Source organism: Oryzias latipes, chromosome 3, assembly GCF_002234675.1.
Source record: "Oryzias latipes chromosome 3, ASM223467v1".
Lineage (NCBI taxonomy): Eukaryota > Metazoa > Chordata > Actinopteri > Beloniformes > Adrianichthyidae > Oryzias > Oryzias latipes.
Window position 1 is genome coordinate 813,052 of NC_019861.2, and position 27,259 is coordinate 840,310.

A 27,259-nucleotide genomic window follows, 5' to 3' on the forward strand; every position below is an offset into this window, starting at 1 on the left:
TTGGTGCCATCTCATATTTATTTATGGTTTTAATGGTAAAACGGTTTCACTCAAGCAGGTACAGGCACTAAAAGATCTAGCTGCTCCCATTGTGGCGGAGTTGGATGAAGCGTGCGTCCCACTCAATCTGACTGCCTTCCTCAGCCATGGCATCACTTCCTGCGACGACTGGCGGCTCCCTTCTTGCTGCTGCAAGGTGCAAAGAGCAAAATCAGGTCTTCAGAGGGATGACTGAGCATTTAGTAACAAAGAAGTCACTTTGTAGGGGCGGCCGTGGTGCAGCGGTAGAGCGGTCGACCCATGATCGTGAGATTGCAGGTTCGATTCCGCCTTGCGCGCCCATGAGTCGAATGAATGTGTGAGTGAATGTGTGTGTGACTGGGTGAATGGGTCTGTGACTGTAAAGCGCTTTGTCCTTGGAGGAAGAAAGGCGCTATATAAGTATACACCATTTACCAAGTGATGCAAGACACTGGGAAAAAGTACAGATGTGTTTTTCTACAGATGAAGGGGTGACAGTGCCTCATGGTCATGAGAGGCACGTCTCCATGCAAACAGAACTCGCCGTGGTCGGAGGTTACACTCACATTCCTGCCTTTGTGAGGTATGATCACACTGAGATCAAACCGTTAGGCCTTCATCACTGCCTTCACAAACAAGCATCTAACACAAGAAATGACAACTCTCTCTTTTTGGCAGTCTTTAAAATATTATTTTTTTTAAGTAGATACTTGTTTGTGCTGTTCTGATAACGAAAAAACAAAGAACACAAAAACACCTAAACATCTATCCCACAAAAACACATTTGTTTTGTCGAAAAGAAATGGAAAGTGGAACAGGAAATATCTCAGTTTTCTTATCAGGGCAATCTATAACTTTCACTAAATAAAACAAAACAAAAAAATAATCAGTGACTAAAGTTATTCAAAAGAAATGTTCTTTTGTTTTTCTATTGTCAGAGTAACAAAACAAACTTAAAAAAAGAAAAGAGAGTTTTTAACATCTGGGAAAAAATGGAAAATATCAAAGCAAAAGGAAATCAGAGTAAAGTTCTGTGTCACTCAGACGCTACATACATTTTCCATGTATGACGTTTTCATCTTTTGTGATCCATGCGTGACCCAATGTGTAAGTGTTTCTTGCATTCATTGACGTGTGTCGCGGGTTTCGGCTATCGGACCCTCATGTGAATTCAGTTTTGAGCTGTTTCAAGTTTTGGGTCGGTTGAGTATTACGCAGTTTATGCGTTTGTCACGTAGTTCATACATAATTATTACATGCATTATACGCAGTTGTGCGTGATTCTTGCGAGATGCACATGCAAATTTAAGGCTTCCTAGGACCGTTCTGCGTATGTCTAACGGACTTTTCATGGATGTACCACCAATGTGTGACTTTCAGATCTTGTATGCAGGACACATGTCACGTTAAATTACGTAATCAATAACAACTTACACATTAATAGCACAATAATCACGCATGATTGGCGTATTGTATGACGGATATATTTACCGCAGACCTTTCGCCCCTCCAGCAGTTTTTGCCGAGTTGGGGTATCCCGCTCCCACCCTCCAGCCCGTCCAGGTGGGAATTCAGGGCTGTGTCTGGCGCCGCGCTGAGGCATGTCGTGGAAGGCGTTCGTGTATGACGGCTGTGGATGGGATCCTGATGGTTCACCCGTCCCTTCTAGCTGACATCTCTAGCTGCTGCCCCCGCTGGGGGTCCCTCCCCCAGCGGGGGCAGCCTCGGCTGGTGCCTAGCAACTGACTTAGACCTGCTGCGGACTATTGACAGAAAGGGGGGAATGGACTGACTTGGTTGCCTTTTATTGACATGTTCTTGATAATCCTTTTTGATTTCTATGATATTTTTCATGTAGCGCAAGTTTTTCAAATTATAAACTGACCAATCAGATGCCTCAATGAAGGTCAAAAGTTCAAACCATTTGATTGACGATTCTCCAGAGCCAACTTTCAATGAAAGGGGTGTGGCCTTCTAATATGCTCACTCCTGATTGGAGAGAGAAGTTGCCTTTGAAATGTAGATTAACCTGTCACGTCTTACTGAGGACATCTGGTTCCAACATGGCGATGTAAATATCTGGAAGCACGTTATTTCCTGTGAGTGACGTCACACGTGATTCATTCAGTTATGTTCTACAGTCAATGGAGCGGACTGGGGGAACCCAACTGTTTAAACAAAGCATCGTTTGGGGCCCCAACGGGAGCTGACCGTGGTGCTAACGCGATGTGATTTCTGCTCAGTGCTCTGAATGTGAAAGTGAAGAAATTCCAAGAAACGCAGGTTTATGTGTTCTTCCCATGGTTTATTCCTACTTCTTCCGTGGTTTAATGTGGTTCATTCCTGATACGTCTGTGAAAACTTCACGTTCAGAACCACAACTTTTCTCACTTTTGTGACGTATGTTCACAAATGACCAGTTTTTATCTGTGCTACATGTGTAGGCAGTATGACATGGCCTTCACATAGAACTCCATCTGCACAACTCGTGTTGCGTTTGCCGACCCTCAGACATTAGCGTTTTGCCCTTTTGAAAGAACAGTGTGACGCTGCTGTTTCAACAGTTCATTGCCATGTTTGCCTTCATCACTTACTGTTTCTGCAGCTCATCAATGCGGTTCCTGAGGGAGACGACCTGAAAAAGTCAGAGAAACATTTGAGGCTGAAAGTGAAAACGTTTACATTTTTCCATTTCCTAATCCCTTTTTAACAAATGTAAACATGTAAATCAAATGTTTTCCCATTCACATTTACGTTATAAATGTATATTGCTGTCATTTTAAGAGAAGGACCTGAAAAAAGTTTCCTATTTACTGTTTACATTGTGCGGGAGTGAATGGATGTCTGATTGAGGACATTCTACCCTGCAACAAACTGGCGACTTGTTCAGGGTGTCCTCCCTGCCTTCGCCCACAAGTGGCCGGGATAGGCTCCAGCAGCCCCGTGACCCCGAAAGGGATAAAACGGTATAGAAAATGAATGAATGAATGTTTACAGTGTTTAACACAATAACCCAAGGAAGAGCATCACAAATAGTTTGTTAACAGTGAATCAATAAACCCTGGGGAGCACAGCAGCATTCAAAACTACAGTTTGATTGTTATTGATATTCAGCTAAAATAAGTCTCCCGTTGGACCTACAGGAAGTCTTACATTGAAGGTCATTAAAGGTTTTTCTAGATTAGAATTGTAGAACAGAACCAGGACTGGAGCGGTCCTCATCAGATCAGGATCTCATTCCTCACGTTTTCCTTGATGCTTCATATGTTCAAGAATAATCTTCAAATTTATCAGAAGTCAAAACTGTTGCTATGTTCAAAAAAAGAATTGTTTTTATGTACCTTCTAAATATCACCACCTCCTCCCACCACCCCACTTCTCCAGACTGACCCACAGCTTAAACCCAGGCTAAAGCTAGCTCTGCTAACGGACACATCCAGGCTTCTTTCTGCTCCACTTATGCTCCTCCCACTAAATCAACTGAAGCAGCAACTATAAAATGCTGGTGTAAATTACAAATACAGAGAACTTTACCAACATCTGAAACCAAGCATCCCATAATAATAATAACAATAATGGCTCAGATCGATCTGCTCTTTTCCAGACTCCCAAACTTCTTCCAGAGTTTCCATCATCCATTCATACGTGGTGATGGTAACCCCTGATGTACCACAGCTGCCCCGGGTCAGACCGATGGGGGCGTGGCTGCCGGGACATTCAGACACATTCACACACCAGTGGAGGGGGAAGTGCAACGACAGCTGGCTGGGGGGAGCGGGGATCGAACCATCAACCCTCTGACCATTAGCAAAAGGTAGTACATATTGAAGCGGCTGCAGTGATGTAGGTCAGGATGGAACAGGAATCAACTATTCTGACTAGCAAAGTGCTCACATCTACAGCCTAAACCTTTCTAGCAGGTGACCCATGTATCATACGTGACGTTCAGGAGCTACAGGTAAATGGTATAGTCCAACGACCTCAGCTAAACCATTTCATGGACATTGAACAGAACACACAAAGACTGAACAAACCAACTCACTCATGGTTTAACAACACCAACAGAATAACCCTAACTCCCACAATGCACTGCTGCCAAAGGCATGATCGTTACAGAGTCAGGATCACTACACTATGAAATTACTTTATGAAGTGTTTTTGAGTATAAGTATAGCAAGTGTACTATGGACTGTGTACTTGTAATGGGAAAGGTAAAAACTGAATACCTATTCACACTAAACTGGAACATTTTAAGTTTACAATAAATAGATGGTCTATAAAAGTAAACTGCAAGTATACTGCCTCACTTTTAGTATAAACTACTTGTAGTACACTTAAATAAAGTACTTTTTACTTAGGGGTTTCAGCTGTTAAAATACAGTTCCTATCATATTAATTACTAAAAAAAAAACTAAAACAACAAGAAGAAGAAGAAAGTAGAGAAGTGTAAAGGTGGTTCGACTCTGTTTTTTCCTTCATGCGTGATTAAATTTTCCAATTTTTGTGTTCATTACGATAATTCTGTTTACCAACTCAGAATGTATTATAATTTTGGCAAATGATAGAAAATAAATTAATTAAAATGTTTGATTTCTTTTGGTCTGAAAAGGTAATTAAAGTAATTCAATACGAAAATTAATCTTCATAAATTGAATATTGTTCAAATATAATTATATATGCAGATGTGCTATTTATTATATTTATTTATTTATTTCTTATTTAACTTTACTATTCATCAGTTATGTATTTATTTATTATGTATACATTTAATCCTATTTAAATAGTCCTGTTTATCTATGTTCATGCAGCGATGGTCAGAAAAACATGGAAACAGGAAGAAGCAAATACTTTACAGATCAATAAGTGAAAGTTCTTCTATGTAAGAAAATCAGCCACAGCTCCAGTTTCTCCATTTGACAGACAAAATGTTTTTTCCTAAACCTATACGTTTTTTTATTCTCCCTCATTTAGGAGTGAGAAAGCGCCGAAATCCTTCATGACTGACCTCATATCTCTGCCTCTTCAGCTTCTCACTGTAGTCGTATTTCAGAGCTTCCAAGTTGTGCAGCCATTCCCACAGATCCTTGGCTTTTTCCCTAAAACATACAAGAAAAATCAGCTGAAAACACATTTCTGGCTTCAAAGGAGTTTCTTCTAACTTGGAGAGAAAATCTCCATTCAAATGCTGAGACAGAGACAGACATCCAATCAGAGGTTTGGTTAGCGCGGTCAGCACGTTTGGTTGTAACCAGAAGATTTCACCCCGAGCACAGAAGGGAGAGAACTTTGGGGCAAAAGTGAAGCTACATTCACAGCGGCCTTGGAATCACACGTTCCAGCGACATCTTCTCATGGAAAGTCTTTGTAAAGCTGCGTTTCATTGCATTGAAGTCTCTCATGTTCCCGTGTTTCTACGACCGTTTTCGGCTTCATGGCTATTGAATGAGGACTTTGACCAATCAGGGACTAGGATTTGGTAGTGATTTGTGGGTGAGTAAATAAGTCACGTAAGTGAATAATTACTTCTGTAGCCCCTTTCTCTGATAAAAATCACAAAGTCCTTCCCAATAGAAACATCTCAAATGTGAGCATCCAAACACATCAGAGACAAAGAAAGTAAAAGAGAGTAAAAAGAAACCACCCAAAACACAATAAAAGACTGAAATAGATCAACTGAAAGCTCATTTGAATAAAACCGTCTTGACCTGACTTTTAAAACACTCAACGGGGTCGATCAGTCGTACTGACAAAGGGAGGGGGTTCCAGAGACGAGGAGCAGCTCCTGAAGGCCGGCGCTCCTCTGGTTTGGTCGCAGGTTTTGGACTTTGAGCAGTGAAAGAAAAAGCCTGGGGAAAGAGCTGCACCGCTTCTTCCAGCTGGTAGATGTGCCAGCATTGTGTAGCGACGGTCCAGGGTGAACTCCATGTGCTGAAGAGCATGTCTTTATTAATGCACAACTTTGAGCTCTGATGAAATATAAATATTTTAAATACCCCCTCCCGCATGCATCCTCCCCCCCTAGTTTGGGAATGGAAGGTGGAGGCTTGACTACATTGGACAGCTTTTGTTTTTAAACCAGGCCAAGGGGACCGTGACTGTGTGGCCCCCGGTCGGAGATGTGAGCAGGACTGTGGTGCCAGAGCACTTCAAGACGCCTCTTCGGGGTTCAGATCAGCCTATCAGCAGCTGCTCACAGGACCCAGCCGACTGGAGGTCTTTGTGTGTGAGAAGTTTCTAGAGCCCACCATCTCACGGGACCATAGTGGACCTCTCACAGTGACTTACTCCAGAAGAAGGCTCAGCAGAGGTTGGACTTCCTGCCACAACTCCAGAAGTTCAACCTTCCTCAGGAGCTGCTGACCATTTTCTACACGGCAATAATCCAGTCTGTCCTGACCACATCCATCATGGTCTGGTTTGGTTCAGCAACCAGACCCGACAGGAACAGACTACAGAGGACCGTCAGATCTGCTCAGAGGACTATTGGTTCCAGTCTTCCCTCCATTCAGGACCTGGACCAGTCCAGGGTCAGGAAGCGGGCTGGCAGAATCGGAAAAGACCCCTTTCATCCCGGACGCCACCTTTTCAGCCTTCTACCGTCAGGGCGGCATTTTAGAACAATGTGCGCCAAAACCACTCGCCACAAAGTCAGCTTCTTCCCCCGAGCCGTCACTCTGATGACCTCCTGACCAATCACAGAGCACGGAACAAAACCACAGAAACTGTCACACCGGCACTACTGCTGCATTTTTATTGTTATGTTTATTTACCCTTATATCTATCTTCACATTACTTTTCTAAAGTATTTATCCTTTTTTGTCCTGACCCTTTTACACCTTCAACACCTTGCTTGGTTGGCATGAGAGCACAAGACACCGATCCAAATTCCTTGGACAAGCGCTGGACTCGGCCAATAAAGCTGATTCTGATTCTGATGGAGAAAAGGAGGAACCCTCTGGATCTGTCTGCACGTGCCTTCAGGACAACGGAGAGCGCCTGCTGCTGTTCTTCCGTTACCTACCGTCCTCAGCCGGCTGCAGCCGGAGTGGAACCGATGTCCATCCACTCCTTTTCCCCTTTAAAGAAGCCCTCCCTCAGATTATTATGAAGCATAAAGACTTTATCAGTGACTGATTGATGGAAGCACTACTAGTTCACAGACATGAGCAGGTTTGGCTGAATTCCTGCCCACAGAGGAACCCGGAAACATGAAGGGAAACCCGCTCCATCTTTCACTGCTTTTAGGTTTTTTGGGAAGTGTTACGGAGAAACTGTCTGTCTGCATCCTGCTGTTGTTGGAAACAAATGCGTTCTGCTGATGTTTACCTCAATTTGTCATCACTGAGATCATCAAAGCTCAGAGGTTTGTATCTCTCTGCCAGAATCTTCTTCTTCTTTTCTCTTTCAGTCTGCTTTTTGCCGCGTTTTTGCTCGATCTGAAAAAGACATACTCACTCAGAATGTCTCCCTTGGATTACATCTTCAGTCTCACTTGACCCTAAACCAGTTCTCACTCCAAAAGACAAAAAGAGGAGTACCCTTTGAAGATTGCTGCTGAAGCCTGAGCCCATGTTGGTCAATGCTATCTTTTTCTTCACATCGTCCTCAGCCTTCCTCAGGGCATCAGCTTCCTCCTTCCTCATCCTCTCAGCCTGTCAAAGGGGTTCACAGGAAACAAACATTGAGGAAAACAAGCATTTGCAGTGAAAAGCTGTTTGTTTTAACCAAACAGAAGTAACTTCAGTCATCGTCTGCTTCCTCCTGTCCTACATAAATGATGTGATGAAGGCGGAGCTGCCTGTGGCTACCATCATTTAGAGCAGACATTCAGTTATCACTGATGACAACAAGCAGTGACTTTAGAAAGGAAAGAAACGTGTGGCTTTGGTTTCATTCCATTAGAAAGTGAAGTGACGGAAACAAAAGTGTGAGTCCAAAGCCCAGCACCCTGCAGAGACCGAGGCGTACCTCGCGCCTGGCCTGTCGCTCCTTTTCCCTCTCAGAGCGGATCCGCTGCTGCTCGGCTCGCTCTGCACGCCGTTTCTCCTGGAAACCAAAAGGTGCTTGTTGTCTACATGTCTGCATCAAACCCAAAACTTCCCAGAAACTCAGGAGCAGAATCTCACGATTCTTTCTTTGAGAGCGATGAGCTCCTCCTCCTCCTTCTTCCTGCACTCAAAGTGAGCATCGATCAGCGACTGGAGCTCCACCAGATCCTTGTTCTGACGCTTCTTTTGGATGTCCTGTGCAGACAGAGGACGGGTTCGACATCATGCTGCCGTGATGCTGCGGGGACCAGTCTTTCAGCTGAAATGTCATTCAAAATGAGTGGAGAAGAAGTCTGCTCACGTCAAAGTCCACCTTCTCTCCATCTGGGATCTTTGGAGGTCTGTTGGAGGAGAAAACAGCGTTAACAAGAGAAAGGCAGCAGCAACAGTTAAAGACCTTCACACGTAAAACAAAAAGGGAAAACTTACTTGAACTTTGGCTTCTCCTCTGGTTACAACCAAAGCAATGCAGAGAAAAGATGTCATCATTAAAAAGCAGCAGAACAAGAAATCTGAGCCAAAAGTTAATGGAGAAGGTGTGTGTGGTTTCGTTTTCTCTCCTCAGCCTTAAATGTTAGAGTGAGTTTGATTATCGGTGCACGAGCGCCTGGTCTCAATGAAAAACGCACACAGCAATACTGTGGAAAGGGACTGCAAGGAAGAAACACTCATCTGTTGATGTTTTGGGAAATGTGGTTTTTCTGGAGATCTGGGGTTAAAGCAGAACAGCAGCTGCAGGCGGTGACGCTGGAAGGTCAATCCATCCGCGGAAACGGGAACCAGCTGCTCTGAAAAGCCCTTCCTGATGTGAAATATGGATGAAAACTGCAGCCACTAAGTGAGTCCAAACATCAGTGTTTATCCTGCTGGGACTCTACAACTGAAGGTTTCCTTCTGATCTTTGGTGGAAGCTGAGGCAGAAAGTTAGTGACCCCTCAGGGTCTTCTGACTCCACAACGCTGATCTCTGTCTGTCAATCTCATGCTGACAGCATCCAGCAGAAACCCATGCTCTCCATTTTGACTTTGGTCTTTCCATTTTGAAAACACAAACACGTTTTCAGTGATTCTGCAGCTGGAGCTCAAAGATTTCCAGCCTGACGTGTGTGACCACATGAAAAGGCGTCCAAAGACAGAATGAAAAGACAAACTCTCATGTTGTGGATTTTTTATGTTATGAATGAAACGTGTGAGTGAGGATGCTCGGTCAGGTTCTCAGGAGGACACAGAGGCGTCTCAGCTGCGCGTCAGACGGCTGCTTCTGCAGACGTTCATTTCTGAACACGACCTCAACGGGCATCAGCCCTTCAGACCATGGTCACTCACAAAAGGGATCAACATGGAAGTATTCACATCTTCTTTTTCATGTTGAAACCGTTACTATTTCATGGATGGTCCAACATGTTGTCATGGTAACAGTGAGAGCTGCCTCTGCTGCTGAATGAGGACTAACCAGTGGAGGAAAGTGGTCTAGATGCTGCTCAGAGACCCAACGCATCCGTTCAGAGGGACGCTTCACCTCTGACCGCTTGTTTTAGTCCAAATGATGAAGATAAAGTTTGTTAAGCTAAAGCAGTTTCCTAAGAAAGAAATGTCCAGCATTAACTCAAATGACGAGCAAACTATTTTTTATTAGTTAATAGTAAAAGTATCAATAAAGATGAGTTTACTCAGTCAAACAATTTGGTACATGAGACACAAAGAAAGACACCAAAGTGTTTAAAATGAAGGTCAACACTGATGGTCACATGAGGTCCTGTCATGTCCATCATAGAGACATTTGAAGGACATCTACTGTCTTATAATAAACCGTCTGTCCACCAACGCTCCAACTTCCCCTTGTTTCGATTATCAGCTGTCACTCAGGCCAACACACTATTAAAGATCAATAAGTGACCTGAACTTCCTGTTTAGGGTCCTTTTTCACTCTTTAATGGACACCCTGCAGCCAATCAGAATCCAGTATTTACCCAGATTAAAAAGGGATTTTTGTGGGGCCTGAGAGATTCATTGTCAGATTTCAAACACGCCTTGTCCTGTGCATTCCTGCTCAGCTTTTCGGCATAAATCAGAGGTCTACATTATGGGATGTCCTCAACAGAAAACAGCTCAGCAGCAGTCTCCAGGATGGACGCATCTTTTTCTGGAAAGGAGCACATTCAGAGCAGATCTTTGGTGTTCCTGTAAGCTACGGTCTGGTATTTGACCGTACAGAGTCAGAACATGAAGACGTTCTTCCACAAGAGGAAACCCTCTCTGAGTTTAGTCCATTTCCCAAAAATCCAACTGATTGGTGTTTGTCCGTCTTCCTTTCCGACTGAAGCAGTATTCCTGTGTTTTCTGGAAATCCACTTGTAGAAGTGACACATCTATTTCATCTGAATGTTAATTGGAGGAGAATTAGTTTGTAAATCAAACTGAGGGATAACCATGACATAGAAGTATGTGAAGGTTCCGTTTTAGAGGCATCCAGCACATCCGTGCACACTTCTGGGGGAGAGAAGACACAGCTACATGTGGGAAGTGTTTGATTAGCTTAGATCTACGGGACCCTTCCACAAGAAAACAGGAGTCAACAGACAAGGAGAAAGTAGCAAGCAGAGCAACAGGGACTCAGCATGAAATACAAACTACCATCTTGATCTCCATCCTCCCCTGGCAGGAAACAATCATGCAAAAGAGAGAAGAAGCAGAGATGAGCAGTGAGGCCCGTGACTCCGCCTCTGCATTGATGAATTCTTGGCGCAAACAATCGGATTTATTCTAATCTTCTCCCAAGAGGATCAGTGACTCATCCAACAAGGAAACACAGCGTCCGATCAGAAGAATGGAGAAGAATTCAAATCCACATACCTTCCTCTTCATAGGCTTCTGCATGCAGCAAGCGTCCAAAGCAAGAGCAGAACAGAAATCATTAGTGACAGCACTGAGCAGCTGTTTGAATGACCGTAACAGGCACATTTACTGGGTTGGGGTGTTGAGCTGCCGGTCACTGCACAAGTCTCACAATAGCTGAGGCTGCAGGCAGCAGCTTCACGTTGGTGGAAGCGGACTTTGGTTTGGACCTTTCTGACAGAACATCAGCAAAAGGCCGGCCTCATTCACATGTTTTCACAAAGAATTCTCCAACACATCGATCCTCGCCTGACCGGAGCTCCTCCTCTCTAACGGTGTGCGAAGCTCTGCCTGTCTGAATGTAGAGAAATAGTCCAGTTGAACTTCAAGAAAGTGAATCAACTCTGAAGCATCACAGAAAATGCTGAACCTGTGCTGCAGGCTCCTGTTACAAGTACCCTCCTGGTCTTCTCTGTGCTTTTCTGCCCTCCTGGACAGTACTGCCCCCAGGTGAGCAGCTGCTGGGACTACATTGGGTGTAGATTTCATCAGCGTTCTCTATTCAGCCCAGGTGTGAAACCAGCAACATAGGAAACAACATCTTTCAGATTGATGAATCTGCAGCTTTTTAAAGCATCAGATTACCCACGATCATGATGATCTATTAAAAGTGTTCCCAGTGGTCTCTTAACTGTGATGATGCTGTTGTTAAAAAACTGGGTTGTTTTCCAGCACATAGTTTCTGCAGAGCAGCAGGAGCTCATCAGGAATTCACCTCTCAGTTGTGGGCGGGGCTGCAGTGGGAGGGTTTCCAATGAGAATATGACACTTATTTATGCAGAGGAACAAAAGCACTTCAGAGCTACAGAAGTTAGGAAAATTCTTCTGAAAGCATTGCTGAAAAAGGCTCAGTGGATGGAGTGGTTCTTGGAGGATTTTAATGCCAAAGCAGTGGAGTGAGTGGCGGTTCGGGGAGCGTCCACACAGAGACCCGTTCAGTGACCTGTGGCCCTCAGAGCTCAGCAGGGAAGGTTTGGCATCGCAACACCCCAACGTAAATGCTTTCACTCTCTATCTACACACTAAACATGGGCTGGCGGAGAATGTGTTTTTACATGACACAATTATTACCCATCATCCCCTCTGCTATGGCCTTTAGGAGGGACAACAGTTTTCTGGGTATGAACATGATAAAGGTCAGAAATGAGCCGTTAAATAGACAGAAGGCCATGGATGAAGGCGGGCATTGGCTCATGTAAAGACCAGACATTCTTCTTCTCCTTTGACAACATTTAGATGCAGAACTGACACTGAAAAGACAAATTCAACAACTGTGCTGCCAACGCCACAGCTGTGATGGGAAAAACATGGATTTGGTTATAAAACAAACACTTCCTGAAAAGTAATCTGTTTACACAGAGTGGTGCATGATGGGAATGTTCTATATTTTTGGGGGCAACAGGGATCAAAACATCCTGTCCTTTATTATAAAATCCTTGTGGTTTAGACTTTGCTTTTAATTGTAGCAGGACTGAAATACTGAGTAACAATCAAAAACGATGTTAAAGTGATGAAACCAAGAGAGGTGGTTGAAAATGTCTCAGACGGATGAAGAAGGTCTCGACACTTGGGTCTGTCAGACAGGTCTCCTCTTTGCAGGCAGACGCGGTCGCCCTGTGGGCTGCTGGGTGTCTGTGGGAAACGAGTGAAAGGGCCGCCCGCCCCTGGCACGTACCTTCCTCCCCATGAACCACCTCCTGCACCCTCTCCGGCGGCTGTGGCTCGGGTTCTGGTTCAGGCTCTACCTCGGGCTCTGCCTCAGGGGCTACTTCTACTTCTACTACCTCCTCCTGGGCTACATGCACCAAACCGTGGGGTAGAGGGTGTTGGACAAGGACATCATGAGAACCACAGACACGACAGAACCATTGTAAGCAGAATGAAGTACAGCTTTGGGACAACACTGATGGAGAACAGAGGGAAAAGATGATGATGATGATGATGATGATGATGGGGATCACAGAGAGATGGTTGACATTTCACACAGAGGCCATGTTAAACTGGTCAGGCGCCCATGATTTGGATCAGCATTTGCATGGCCTTTAGCATGCAAATGCTGCTGCACAAACTGCTACATGCTGCTGGTTCTGACCCGACCCGTTTGGGACTTAAGAGTTTCACCTTAAATGACATGAAAACCCTGGTTTGATCCAGATTTCTAAGCATGTGTTGTTCTGACACAGAGAAGAAGAGGGGAGGACCTGATCCAGAGAGTCTGTGTTTCTGATTTAAATAAAGGATCCTTACAGGTTTTAGTTTAGCATTTTAAAATTAGAACTGAATTAAATCTGTGAGCGGCGTGGGATGGCCCGCAGGCACTACACCCCGGCACTCGCCGTCCCCTCTTTACCCGCCCCCCCTGGCTGACACGCCCCTCACTCTTTCCTTCTGCCTCTGCCAGTTTGGTCAGAGAAATTCAGTAAAAAACACTTTTTCCAATAATGGAGGCATTTCTATGGGTTTATCTCCATAGCAACCATTTTATCTTTTGGTCGCCTCAGGTGACGAACACATCTGTCATTGTTAAAAGAAATGGCGAACGGCGAAACTTAGGATTTCCTTGCCAGCAGAGGTTTTTTCTAACCACACCCACTTTCCTAATATGTTTACATCATATTTTTTTTTTTTTGTTCAGGTTAAGGCCGGGATTCAGGTCTTTTATTTTCACACATTTCAGCAAAAGATGTATGAACCACAGAGAACCACCACTTTTCCGAGCTTGGACGCTAACATCGTTAAAAATCTAAACAAAACTTTTAAAGCGACATTTTTGAATTCATGATGGCTGCCTCCTCCCCCGATCAAAGGTCAACCAAACCACGGCTGTGGTTGTAGACTGAAGCCGGTGGTGTGTGTGTGAAAATTTGAGAAATTTGCTCGAACAAATGGTATTTTGTTTTTCATATTGTGTGAAATTCGCTAAATTTAACACTTTGCCACAAAATGGCCGCCTACCCGTAAGACTTTTGGCCATCCCATAATAGTTTCACAACTTCCTCTGGACATTCCCAACAGCTATGTTTTGGTTTTGTTGGTGGATTTCTACTATTTTTTGAGCCCATTCATTTACTGATGGTTTATCTTGCTGTGATGTCATCATTTTTTGAAGGGGGGGGGTCATTATTTCCTTCATTCTGGAGACATTTTGGGAACGTGTGAAGTTTTTGCAGTTAGACAGAAGAGGACCCGGTCCTCAGAGCAGGACTGCTGCTGTGGGACAGAATGAATGATTGTGTTTGATTGCTGATTCATGGAACAGTTTTGCAGCTGATTGCTTATCCTTAATGCTCAGACAGGAAGGACTTTGACTGACAGAAGCTGGAAAACCTCACAGTGAGAGTGTAAAGCTGAACTACATTGTTTAATAAGTTCTAATGACCTGAACATCAAAGCTAACGATCAAACACCAGATGACTCAATTTAAGTGAAGAAAAGTTTGGTGAAGGAACATTCTGGTGTGGATACTTCTATGTGGGACTCCTGGTTAGATGCTCTTGGTAAATATAGGACTTTGATCTCCTCTGTGTTGGTTTCCATGCCAGTGTTTGCGGCTATCCTGACGCTGTGTGGTTGCCGCTGCATACCATGCCTGAGATGATGATTAATAGATTAATCCCAACTGCTATCACAGCGGCTCCCCAGGATAAAGCTCACATGTATCCCCTGCTGACCCTGAGGAGGTGGAGGGTATCCAAATCTATCGATCTGACCTATTTGCTGATATCTAAAAGGAACCCTCCAGACTGTTATGGTGGAGAATGTGGGATCACATTCATATTAAATGTTTTTTAGCATGTGTGATGTGTGTGTATGGGACAAGTATACATGTTTGAAAGGGGGGTTTGTGAACTCTTAAAATGAGTTCAAAAGGGGGAATTGTGGGAATTATAATTAAAAGTATATTAATGTTTTATATGTGAGTCAAGCAAACATGAGACATGTGTGTGATAACCTGTGAGTTCAAGTGAAGGATTTGGTTAAGAGAGCTTTAGACAAAGGTCAAAAGAGGAATGTGAACCTGGAGGCTTTGTTTAACAATAACTGAGCAGAGTGAAAGTTATGCATACATTATGTGTGGATCAATAAAAAGAGCCGTCTGACAAGGGGAGGGCGGAGTTTTAGCACAGTCTGTGTGAGGAGTAGATGTGAGCAGCTGTGCTGGAATTCTCCATTTGCAAAGGCGAAGCAAAGTTTCAGGGTGTGAAGTCTCATTATTATGACCTTCAACTATCGGATCCTTCTGACTCCCAATCAGAACCGGGGAAGTCAATTTGGACTTCAACACCACAAAAGTCAGGATTTATATCATTTGCATTTTTGGTCAAATGGGTTTTTTCACGTCATTGTCTTTGCCGTCACGTCTGCATCTGCAAACCGTCTTTTTTATTCAGCAGAAGCTCCAGTTTCCCAAAATTCAAGTCTGGGTGTAAAATCAACAGATTCAAACATGGCTGCTGTGTGAAATCTATTAACAAACCAACCGCATGTCCATGGCAAGACAAGAAATCCTGGTTTCCAAGAGGCTAAACATCACAGGGACCCCCCACCCCCCCAAATGTCTCTACCAGTCAGAGTCAGGCGCCCATGCAAACAACCAAACTGACCCTTCCTGTGCTGGTGCATGCAGTCATGCTCACTGGACTGGAACAATGGTGGGAAAACCTTTAATTTGTCATCGTTTATGAAAGTGTTACATCTTAAAAAGGGAAATAAAAATAAATCTCTGAGCGTTCAGAGAAAATATTCAGAGCCTCACAGCTCCTGTTTTTACATTTAAAGAGACAGCCCTGGTTAAGACGCATATGAATGACGCCTCGACAAATTCATTTTGACCTTTAAATCCACTTCAATGTGACTGACATGAACGCAGATGTTAGTGTTGGTTTCTGGGATCCCAGTGTCAAACACATTGAGTTGAAGGTAAGGAGGGAAGCTGCTAAATTAGTTTTTGTGACAAAAGATTGTCCAAATAAAACAGATTAGGTTGTGTTTACCTTCTTCCTCTGAAACGAAAACAAGCAAAAGAACATTTTAGTGACAGTTCAGTTTCCAGCTCACAGTGTCCCAACTACCAAAGGAAGAACCGGATCATAGAAGTTATGAAAAATGTGTTTGTCATGTAGCCATTTTTAATATTTGACTTCTATGTACTAGTCCATTCAGTTCTGAAGGACCCAGGCTATTGAGCTGCTTTTAGTTTGTGTTCAGTCAAAACATTAAAACTGCATTTTCCCTTGATTTTTTTAAAAAAATCCCATAAAAAGTCACTTACCCTCATACCTGAAAGGTGAAAGAAAATCAGAAATCCTTAAAAAGCAAGTTCAGTGTGACATTCAAAGGGACGTCATATAAAGAGTCAGCGGTGGACTTACACTTCCTCAGCATCAGACATGGCGACAGCCGACACGACACCTGAGGAAGAACACAAAGACGTGAAAGCTGACAGACAACCTCCTGGAGGAACGCCAAGCGCCATCTGACACCGCAGGTGGAGAAACACGGAATGAAAATACCCCACAGTGGGATGAGAAAGTTTGGGCACCCTGATAATTTCCAAGATTTTTCCTCATAAATCATTGGTTGTTCGGATCATCAATTTCAGTTAAATCTATCATCTAGCAGATGAACACAGTGATATTTGACAAGTGAAATGAAGTGTATTGGATTTAAAGACACTGTGCTATAATTACTTCAACAAAAATAGGCAGGTGGATAAATTTAGACACCCCAACAAAAACATGCCATCAATATTTAAGCACTCCGGACCTTTGCTTGAACTGTGCCTGTGGTCTTCCATTTTCTCACTATATTCCTCACAGTGGAAACTGACAGCTGAAATCTCTTAGCAAGCTTTTTGTATCCTTCACCTAAACTGTGATGATGAACAATCTTTGTTTTCATCTCATCTGACAGCTGTTTGGAGGTTCCCATGTTGACATTCTTAGGAGAAGATGTAAAGAGGAGAAAAACTCGCTCTTGGCCACCTTAAAAACCTCTTCTCATGATTGGCTTCACATGTGTATGGAGGTCAAGGGTCAATGAGCTGATAAAACTAATTTAGTGTTCCAATAATTATTGCTAAAGGTAGTCAAATCAATAAAACAACAGGGGTGGCCCAAATTTACACAACTACCTATTTTTGTTGAAGTAATTATAGCACAGTTTTTTTAAATCCAATTAACTTCATTTCACTTGTCAAATATCACTGTGTTCATCTGCTATATGATAAATTTAACTGAAATTGATGATAAGACACCAATGATTTATGAAGAAAAATCTTGGAAATTATTCAGGGGTGCCCAAACCTTCTCATATCACTGTATGAAGGGGGGAGAGTGTGACTTCTGCTGTGTGTTTTGTGTTTGTGCAGGTATATTTGAGCGTCTGTCTGTGCTCCAAGTAGAGTCGCTTGCCTCAAAGCCAAAGGAAACAGCAGGATTGACTGAACTGTGGCTGCAGGATCAAAAACTGATGTAGAAGCTGTTGCTACAGCAGGAACCACTCCTACAAAAGCGGCTGCTGCAGAACCGCTGCAGCAGCTGCAAAAGCTCCTGCTGCTGATTGTAGAGCTGCCTGTGCAGGAACAGCTCACCACAGGTGTCCTGCAGTTCCTTCCTTATTCAAATATCTAATTTTTATCACAAAAATGTCATTTCAAATATGACCCCCAACCACCAGATAGATATTTTGTAAGGTGTGTTTTGTACAGTTGTTAAAGGGGCCTATATCATGCAAAATCAGTGTTTTGAGCTTTTAGGGGTATTATACTGAATCCAAGAAGCTTCATCAGTTCTGGTTGGATGGATGAAGCTTCTTGGAGGAGAAGTGAAACGTCTTCAAGACAAGAAAGAAGTCCAGATGCCTTTAAGAAGAGAAACACCAATCTCTTACATTACTCTGATTTTCTTTTTTTTAGGTGAACACGTTTATTTTTATTTCTAAGAACATGTTACATGTTGACATGTGGACATTTTTGCAGCCGACAGGTGAGTTGATAACATTTGAGTGTGTGTGGACAGGCCCCGCCCTTTTTGTACTACATTTGAACCTTACCGTAATGATAAACAACCAGTAAACTTGTTGCAACTTCATGGTTTTACACCCCCCCCTTACCTCATAATCACCCTCCTACTCCCCTCTCTCTAACGTCCCTCTCTCTTCTTCCCTCCTTTCCTTTTCCGTCTGATCCAACATAGAAAATCTTCAAATACAATTAAAATGAATAAAGTTTGGCCTCAATTACAAAAGGGGTTTATTCAGTCATACCTCTGGTTTGTCAAAAAATTAATAACCCCTGTTGTAAAAGTAAAATATGTCCAACACAAGAGGCCCTCAGCTCTCATCTGTCTGCCCAGCTGTTGGACAGGACAAGTTACAAAAAAGGATGCATTACTGCTGTAATCAGATGAAGCTCCTGGTCATCATGGAAAGAGTTAGAAAAGCCTCTGGGAGCTGCCTCCACCTGCCAGAAGGTCATATATTTGCAGCATCACCGCTGACTGCAGCCTTTATCCAGCTGCTCTCAGCCAACGCTCTGCTCTGGGTCTTATGTGTTCTTCTGGCCTGAATTCAGAGGACATCATGGATCGTTCTCCGGATGAACCGAGTTAACGGAGACATGGACTCTGTGGCTTCACCTTCTGGTGTTTGTCGGGCCTAATCTAGCTGCTATGTGACCCCATGGAAAGCTCTATTCAGTTAAGACTGCAACAACTTTTCAATTAAATTAGTGGACAGAAAGCAGCTTAACCATGTACCTTTAATTTGTGATCTAATCCAGATCCATCATGATTATTATTCATAATTCATCCCAATATCTACAACATTAGTACCTCAGATTTGTCATTATTTTTTGAAGTAAATTTGTCTGCAGAAAACCATAAAACACAAAGTGACAAATGTGCTGCAGTTTTTTACATTTAGATCTGAAATACAGTAGTGTGATTAAATATTGATGAATGGTGACAGTTGTTGAAGAGAAATTTGAAGAATAATGGAAAACATAAACTCATCCCAGGACAGGTTAGTCCAGGGGTCGGCAACCCATGGCTCCGGAGCCACATGTGGCTCTTTCATCCATCTGTTGTGGCTCCCTGTGACTTTGGAAAATAAAGAGTATTTTATAATAATTAAATTTTATTTTAGTTTGTTCATCTGCTGGCTCCGTACCACGTCAAAACCAGCTTCCTAAATGAGCTCGTATTTATCAGGCGAGAACTGCAGAGCTGATAGCAGGAGGACACACGCGGTCCGGAGTGATCTTCTGCCAGGAACTTGACGTGCTGCGGGGCAGAGACAGTGTTGCCAGATAGAGTCACAGGTTTCCAGCCCAAAAGTCATCTGAAAACCGCCAGACCCAGCCAAAAACCGCCCAACATAACTTTTGTTGATGTTTTTTTTCATACTGGACTGATTTAGCAAAATAAAATATTTTTCTAAATAAAAGTTAGTTCAGACTAATAATAAAATAAGTATAGTATTAAATATTTCTTCAGCGGGCCGCCTTCTTCCATTCATTTGCTTAACCCGCTCTATCCCCGCTATAACCTGCGTCCGGCTCTTTCATCCTTGTGCCGCGCTGGAGCGCCCCGACTATCGTATTTTGTGCTCTCTGTGTAGGACACACTGAGGAGCGCGGGGGAAACAACTGTCAGCTGCAGAGGATGTGAACAGGTGAACAGGTAGAGAGGAAAAGCAGGTGGAGAGGTGGGGGAGGGGCTTTGGCTTCAAACTCTGTCAGAGATGCAAACACGGGCGTCAGATTCAGACGCAGCTTTCCCTGCAGGAGTTGAAGCAGAGACTTTCCCTGGGATGATTTTATGAACTCACACATGGAAACATGATTACCAAGTAGAACTCTTCAAAATAATAAACCTGATCTCTCCACATTCTCCGTGTCTACCATGCATTGATAAACACATCGCTCCATGCAGAGATCAGACCAGAACTTCAGCTGGTGGCTCCTCCCACACTCGCCCGCGCTATCATCCTTTTAAGAACATAATGTGCATTTGCAGTGATGTATGTTTCAAAGGATGTCTGATTGGCCAATCTACATGTCAATCAAGTCCCGTACTTCTCAGTGAGGATTTTGATTGGCTGGTGGATTTTTAAGAAGTACTTTTTTTTATCTTTTCTGGCCCGCGATCTACACTCATGTCCTTGAAGATCGACGTAATGAGCACCCTTGATATAATATTATAATGTATACATGCATAATATATATAATGATGTCAAAACGGGTTGTGGCTCCAGGTGCTTTCTTTTTATTAGGGGCGGTCCCAAATGGCTCTTTGGGTAAAAAAGGTTGCCGACCCCTGGGTTAGTCTATAAATTCAGACTGTTTACATAGAAAAGAGAGAAAAACACTTTATTATTCAACACGGGGACCCAAAAATGTGACAGAAAACACAACTAAGAACACAGTTTAGCAATGAAAACACAACATGAACCAGTGACGTGAGGTCAGGTGAGGCAAGTGAGGCAGAGCCTCACCTGTCATCATCCTGATGATATAGAAAAAGGTAAATTGAGTAATTATTATTTTCCACTGATCTGTGTTAAATATACATTTTCAGTCAAATCAACACTTTTTCTATGGTTTCTGAGGTTAAAATCACCAACACAGAGGGAGCTGAATCTCCGGGTGAGGCTCTGAAGCACTGTGCCTCACGTCTGTTGGCAGGACTCAATGTTAACAGAGATGTGCGCTGGCGGCCGTGTCCCTTGGTTGCCGGTTTCCTGGGCCCGGTGGTGCTCTCTCCGTGCGGGGGGGGGGGTTCACGTTACACCTGAGCCGGGGGTGTTCGTGTCCCTGGGGGGTGGGTCCTGGTCCTTGCCTCTAGGCGCTGTGCCCCGCCAAATTTCCAACTGTGGCCGAGCCTGGTCGGGCCATATTTACAACACCCCTTGTGGGCCCCCCTTTTTCCCCGGGGTGTCCCCCTCCTGCCTTGCTCCTCCCTGGTCCAACCGTGGGCCGGGTGGGTGGCTACCTGGAGTGCGGAGCGGGTCTCCCTTGGGGGGTCCTGGCTCGTACCTGGGGTTGGGGCGGGGGGGTGCCCGGAACTCCTGGGTGGTGATGGGGTGCTCGTCTGGGGCTGTGGGCGCCCTTCTCCGGTGGGGCCCTGTGCTGGGCTCTCCTGGCGCGGTGGGGGGGATGCTCTCCTGGTTGGGCTGGGGCGGCGCTCTCTTTCCCTCCGTGCCTCCCTGCTCTCTGGCTCTGGGGGCCTCGCGGCGGTCCGGCTGGCCCTGGCCTGGGTGGCGGATTTGGTCGCCCGGGGGGGGGATTGTTCCCTGCCTGCTCCCGTGTGGTGTTGGGGGGGGTACCGGCTGCCGCTGCTGCTGTGGCGGGGGTCTTGGTGTGGGGGTGGCTGGGCACTCTCCTTCCTTCTTTTCACATTCCTCCATCCATTTTAGAAGAAGATAAACACTCACCTGAGCACAGGTGTTAGCTCACCTTTGCAATAATAGTTTGCGTGATTGAATGAAATATCTCACACTAGTTGGTTTTAAGGCATAAGTATGCGTGTGTGAACACTATCTGTTTTGTGTACATGTCAACAGGTGGACATTTTTGCAGCTAGCAGGTGTGTTTATAACATTTGAGTGTGTGTGTGGACAGGCCCCGCCCTTTTTGTACTACATTTGAACCGTACCGTAATGATTAACAACCAGTAAACCTGTCTGCTTTATGCTGCTTCATGGTCTTACCTCCCCCCTCTCACTATCAACCCCCCCTCTGACATCCCTCCCTCTTCTTCCCTTCTTTCCTTTTCCGTCCGGTCCAACACCAAAGATTTTCAAACATGATTAAAATTAATAAAGTTTGGCCTCAATTACAAAAGGGGTTTATTCAGACATACCTTTGGTTTGTCTGAAGATGAATAACCCCTCTTGTTAAAATAAAATATGTCCAACACAAGAGGCCCTCAGCTCTCATCTGTTTGCCCAGCTGTTGGACAGGACAAGTTAAAAAAAAAAAAATAAAATAAAAAAAAAAACTAAAGGCAAATAAGGAAGACTTTTCCAACAGATCATAGAGATTTTAGTGGAGAAGGATCAACACATGACTCAAAAAGTAAGGCCAAACATGTTTTTCAATGTTGTTTTTTTTTAAATAACATAGGAGTAAGTGGAAAAAATGTAAATAAATCATTTATTTTACTTTTACGATCATGTAGAACCTTTCATGTGCAATGATTTCTCTTTTTTCCTTTCCGACCGTGGTTGGAAAGGCAGGGGAGATTTTCTCCAGGAGAATCAGTCGGATTCTCTTTCTGTTCACTTTCCACGTTCAGACCCTCAGCCTGCAGAGCGGGTTAATAAAGACTATGACGGTTCTTCTGGGGGGACACCCTCTCTTTATTAAGGTTCTCCTTCCTTTGAAAACACAGCATGAACTCCTTTCATTTGTTTACAGTACATATGAATCATTTAGTTCATTAGTTCTTTTCATTTAGTTCAGCATACTTTAATTCATTTTGTTCTATCCATGTGTATGACAGAAATATTCTAAAACGACAAATATGTTCTTGTGTGTCTTTTAAGCTTTTAGCTGCTGTTGGATGAGTTCTGAAATATTCAGTTCTTTCATTGTAAATCTGACTCCAGAGGAATCAGTGCCTCACCAGCCATCAGTGCCTCCCCGCACGTCACTGACATGACCGTGTTCAGGTTGATGAAAGCTGACAGATAAATGGTTTAGCTCAGTATTTTGAGTCAAAAAGAGTCCAGAGTGATGCATCACCAGCAAAATGGATCCAATAGTTTCACCTGTTCTAACACAAGTTAGTAAACTGGATAAAATGTGACTAAAATGTTTTAGTAAAGCCTTAAACGTTTCTGCTTCAGCAAAGATGTTCATATTTCCACTGCTCATTTTTTTCAAACATCTGCAAATCACCAACAAAACTTCACTGAATGACAACAGCGGATGCTAACGGAACGCAATCATGGAGCCGTACTCCGAAAAACGTAGAAGTCACTTTCAAACGATGAGTTCTATGGCTAGAGGAGACATCACGTGGTTCCTCGTGGGAGGAGAGCACCGCCATCTTGGTGAGGTCAAGTCACTGCTGCAGTGCATGTGAACACATTTTTTTGCATAATACCAGTTCATTGTTTGGGTTTCAACTGCCAAAATCAGAGAAATGAGTCCATGAAGGAGGAAGGCAGAACATTTCACAGGTGAGAATTTTGATTTTTTTTCTTTTAATGCTGCAGGGGCTTTATTAATAGAACACATGTTGACATGCATGATGCTGCAGGGCTGTTATCAACATGCTGCATGATGTACGGATAATTTGATGTCAACATAAATTTAAATTTATGTTGCTAAACCTGTATACAGCATACTAGGCTATTATAGTAATATAGATTTATACATTTCTGACTCAGTGACTGAACTTTTTTTGCAGGTTTCCAGTGGATTCAGACTTGAGGATAAAGTGGATCTTAGCAATAAAAAGAGCTAACCCAGATGGATCACTGTGGAACCGACTAGTAATTCAGTTTGGATATGTTAGAAACATTTGTGGAAACAGATTTTGATGAGAGGCCAGAAGCTGTTTGATTGAAACCCGACACCATAATATCTGTGTTACACAAACTGATCACTCGCATGAATCAGTATAAATCTATTGTTTTTCTTTGTTGTTGTTGTTTTTTTTGTTTTTTTTAGGTTAAATCTATTGTTCACTTTTGGACTTCTTTTGAATATTTATTTATTATTATTATTATTATTATTAATAAACGTATTTTTTTATTTTTTATTGACTTATTATTTATTTATTGTTATTATTATTATTATTATTGACTTATTGTTGGGTTTTTCTAAATAATTTAAATTACATGTCAAAGAGGTCTAAAACTTCTAAATGTTTAGAAATTATTTTTAAAAATTCTTTGTAATAATTTTTTTATTAGTAAGAAGTCCTGCAACAATGCCTTTTCATTAAAGTTTGAGCTTTTAAGACTGACTGTTTCTCTTCTTTAACAACAACAAATGATGTATCTATAGATATATTATATATATAAATATAATATATTTACATATATGTATAAATATATATAAATGTAAATATAAATATAGTATATAAAAGCTACTTAGACACCACTAGAAGCAATAGAAATCATTGTCATGTGGGCGTCGTCGACCTCACCAAGATGGCGTCGCGCTCCGCCACCGTCGGCCAGGCTTCTAAAGCGGGCGTGTCTCCTCTAGTGATATAACTCATTGCTTTCAAAAGTGCTGGAAATACTTTGCAAATGGAAAAAAAACTCTTCTCGCAGAAATTCTGATGACAAACACAGCTGCCCTCAGCCGAAGCTCAGAAAGGCTGGAGTTGAGAGGTGAGATGAGATACATGAAAGAGAAAGAGGCAGTTTTTAATAGAATATATGAACTATAATTCTGCAGAAATGTAGCTATGGTGACGGGAAGTTGGCCGTTCCTGTTCTGTGTGGATCTGTCCTGGTGTCATCAGCTCCTGAACATCAACGTGATTTCATATGAAAATTCTGACATGAAGAGCTGAAGATATTAAGCTTTAAATACCCCCCCCCCCACCTCCTTTTTTCAGAGTTTTTTAAAGGTCATCAGACTCAAAATAACAAAGCTCCGACAGAGGAAGTCATGTGACGTTAAACCCGCCAGTCGCATCTGGAGGCCTGTCAGGTGAAGCTTCATATGGAACTAATTTAACCTTCAAGAAAAACGTGGAAAAAAGCAGGCAGAGGGAAACTACCATATCACAGAATATCCGACATTACAAATAGAAATACAAGCAGAGCTTCAAGCATAGCTGTGGAGCTGAAGGCCTCTCCTCTCCTCTACTCTCCAGCTGATCACAACCATCAGCTGCAGGCCGGGCCGTGACATCAGTCGGACTTCTAGGCCTGCCTTAAAGCGCCTGCAGAGACGGTACCACATGGTTGAAATATTTCTGCATGTCGGTCCTTAAAGGAGACGGCGTCTTCCTGCCTGCAGACCTGCACCCTGCCAGCTCTCTGGTTCTTTGACTGAAGGCTGTTCTCCCACCACAAGAACACCTGAGCGTGTCAAGACGGGACTCTTTAGTCCAAGGACACTCACTGCAGACCTGCAGGTTCCAGCTTTCCACAGAAACAACAAAAGCAGCAAAATGCACGAGACCTTCTGCCATCAGACACTGTTTGGGAAACGTAACTAAACATGTCAATGTCTTTGCCAGCGTCACAGCAGATGACCGTATAAGCGTCTTTACTGTGTGCAGAGTACGGCCACAACTTCCCTCCTCTGTCAGCGGGGCTTTTAAACCGGCACAGTGCGGTTCCAACAAAACTTTATTTCTTGCTTTGATATTTTCTGGAATTCTTGAACAGCACCTTTAACTTCGTTCTGCTGGTGCTTCTTAACTAAAGTCATGGTTGGATTTTCAAACCCCTAAAGCTCAGAAATGGTCCGATCCTCTTTCTGAACAGTTAACTATTATCTGAATGTCAATACTGTAGCTTGATTTGTAAATATATCTAGACAAAACAAAAGGGAAACGGTGAACACTAAAATGTTAAACCCATCTTCATTTATGAAACGTCATGTGAGTCTTTTACACCAGATGATAAAAATAGGATTTGTTTTTTGAGACTTTATTAATTTTCTGTGAATTGCTTTTTAAACACTCAAAACAAGAAATGTAAAGAAGACAAAAGAAACAATGATTGTACTTGATACTGAATAAAGAAGGAATCTAGTGGAATAGTTAGCTGGATGGGGTTGGCTCTGTGATCAGGATTTCCTTTCTTTACATATTTCTCTTCCAGAAAAACTGGATGTAAAAATAAAGTGTTGCACTTAGCAGTGAGCACAGCTGCAGAGGACTCTTAGGATTAGTTTTGGATCAAATGTCAGTATCCAAATAGCAGCTTTAATCCTTCTGCTTGATCCAGAGGGAGTTGCTCTGTGCTCAGACTGCCAATAAGCATCAAAGCACCATCCACTGAGCCGTTTGATGGACTTGAGTGACGGCGGACCGGCTCAGAGCGCGGCGGTCCTCTGGATGCTGTGTTGTTTAGTGAGCCGCTCCTTCGTTCTTCAGAGTGACAATGTTTTTGAAACTCAGTCATGGTGTTGAAAAGGAAAAAGACCAGATAGATGGAGTGAAAGAAGGCAGAAGGGGCAGAATGTGGTTTGCAGTGGAACTCTGTGATGAAAATCACGCCGCTATCGCCTCAGCGCCGCTTCATCCACCCAGAGACTCGTCTCAAGGAAGGAAAACTTTTATGCAACTAAACAGGTTTGAAGTATCTTATAAAGCAATAAATATGATTTCCTTTAAATGTTTTGTTTCCATCCTCATTCCTTAAAGGCTCCTTGTCTGATTTATCACGTCGTTTGTTCTGAAGGTTATTGCTCTTTACAACTGTTTTTGTGTAACAACAACACCTTCAATTCTAACAACGTCCATGTTCTGCCATGAAAATCACATTTTACCTGACTTTGCCGAAGAGGAAAGCCTCTGAATGCTGTCTGTTTGTCACAAAAAACACCGCTTCATTAAAGTAAATGCTCTGAAATCTGCATGTGACTTACCTCCAAGAGGAAGAGGAGCACCTCCGGCGACAAAGACGAGCGTCTAAAAATGTGGAGGCTGTGCTCAGAGAATAAGTCCTTGTGCTAAAACAGTGCTTGAGATCACCGGGTCCTTATTGGCTGTGTGATTATGTCGGCCTCTTCCAAGAGTATATGTTAATACATGGAAGACGCGGGGGGGGGAGGGTGGAGGGACCAGCCTTGACCCTGGAGAAGGAGAAAGACAAAATAGTGTGGATGGAAGAGGGAGGCTCAGGTTCTAGAAAGGAGCAGCTGAGAAGCTCCTGTTGCTAAATATACAGTGATAGAAGGCAGACAGGGAGCTTACGCATCAGCTTGGCATCCAGACAATGGAGAGAAAGTCTGTGTGTGTCCATCAGCCCATACATTTGGTGTGGAGTAGAACAGGAGATTAACAACACAACATCATGAAAAGAAAGCGCATGGTGTCATGAAACAGCAGTGAAGGGACGGAATGACACCGAGCTTCCCCGAGTGGTTTATTTCATTTAATGGAGTAAGAATTTGGAGAGAGAAGGGTGTTTTTCCACCCGTGTCCCAACAGCTGAACATTATTATACCTGTAACACATGCTGTCACATTTTCTAGTCATCTCACAAAACATCATCTGCATAACACTGTTTCTATTACTGACAGAAAAATCCTTTCTGTAAGTTTGACCTGAGACCACAGGTTCATCCGACGGTCCACCGTAGCAGCAACTGAGT

General features: G+C 43.2%; 1 protein-coding gene across 10 annotated transcripts; it reads right to left on the reverse strand.

Annotated features, from left to right (window-relative positions):
• Positions 1-27,259, reverse strand: LOC101159792 (troponin T, fast skeletal muscle isoforms). 10 transcript variants are annotated; one of them, XM_023951307.1, is made up of 17 exons: positions 26,860-27,259; positions 26,532-26,738; positions 16,336-16,375; positions 16,236-16,243; positions 15,958-15,966; positions 12,639-12,758; positions 10,922-10,939; positions 10,703-10,723; positions 8,499-8,517; positions 8,371-8,410; positions 8,148-8,264; positions 7,990-8,067; positions 7,560-7,673; positions 7,348-7,457; positions 5,027-5,117; positions 2,616-2,656; positions 1-189 (listed from the first exon to the last, which is right to left on the reverse strand). In XM_023951307.1, exons 3-17 carry the CDS (start codon positions 16,353-16,355, stop codon positions 153-155), a joined length of 843 nt encoding a protein of 280 aa, XP_023807075.1. In that variant the 5' UTR covers positions 16,356-16,375; positions 26,532-26,738; positions 26,860-27,259; the 3' UTR covers positions 1-152. The 10 variants fall into 10 exon arrangements, with proteins under 10 accessions (XP_023807075.1, XP_023807080.1, XP_023807081.1 ...); XM_023951312.1 differs by lacking the exons at positions 15,958-15,966; positions 26,860-27,259 and having other exon boundaries at positions 26,532-26,624; XM_023951313.1 differs by lacking the exons at positions 10,703-10,723; positions 26,860-27,259 and having other exon boundaries at positions 26,532-26,623.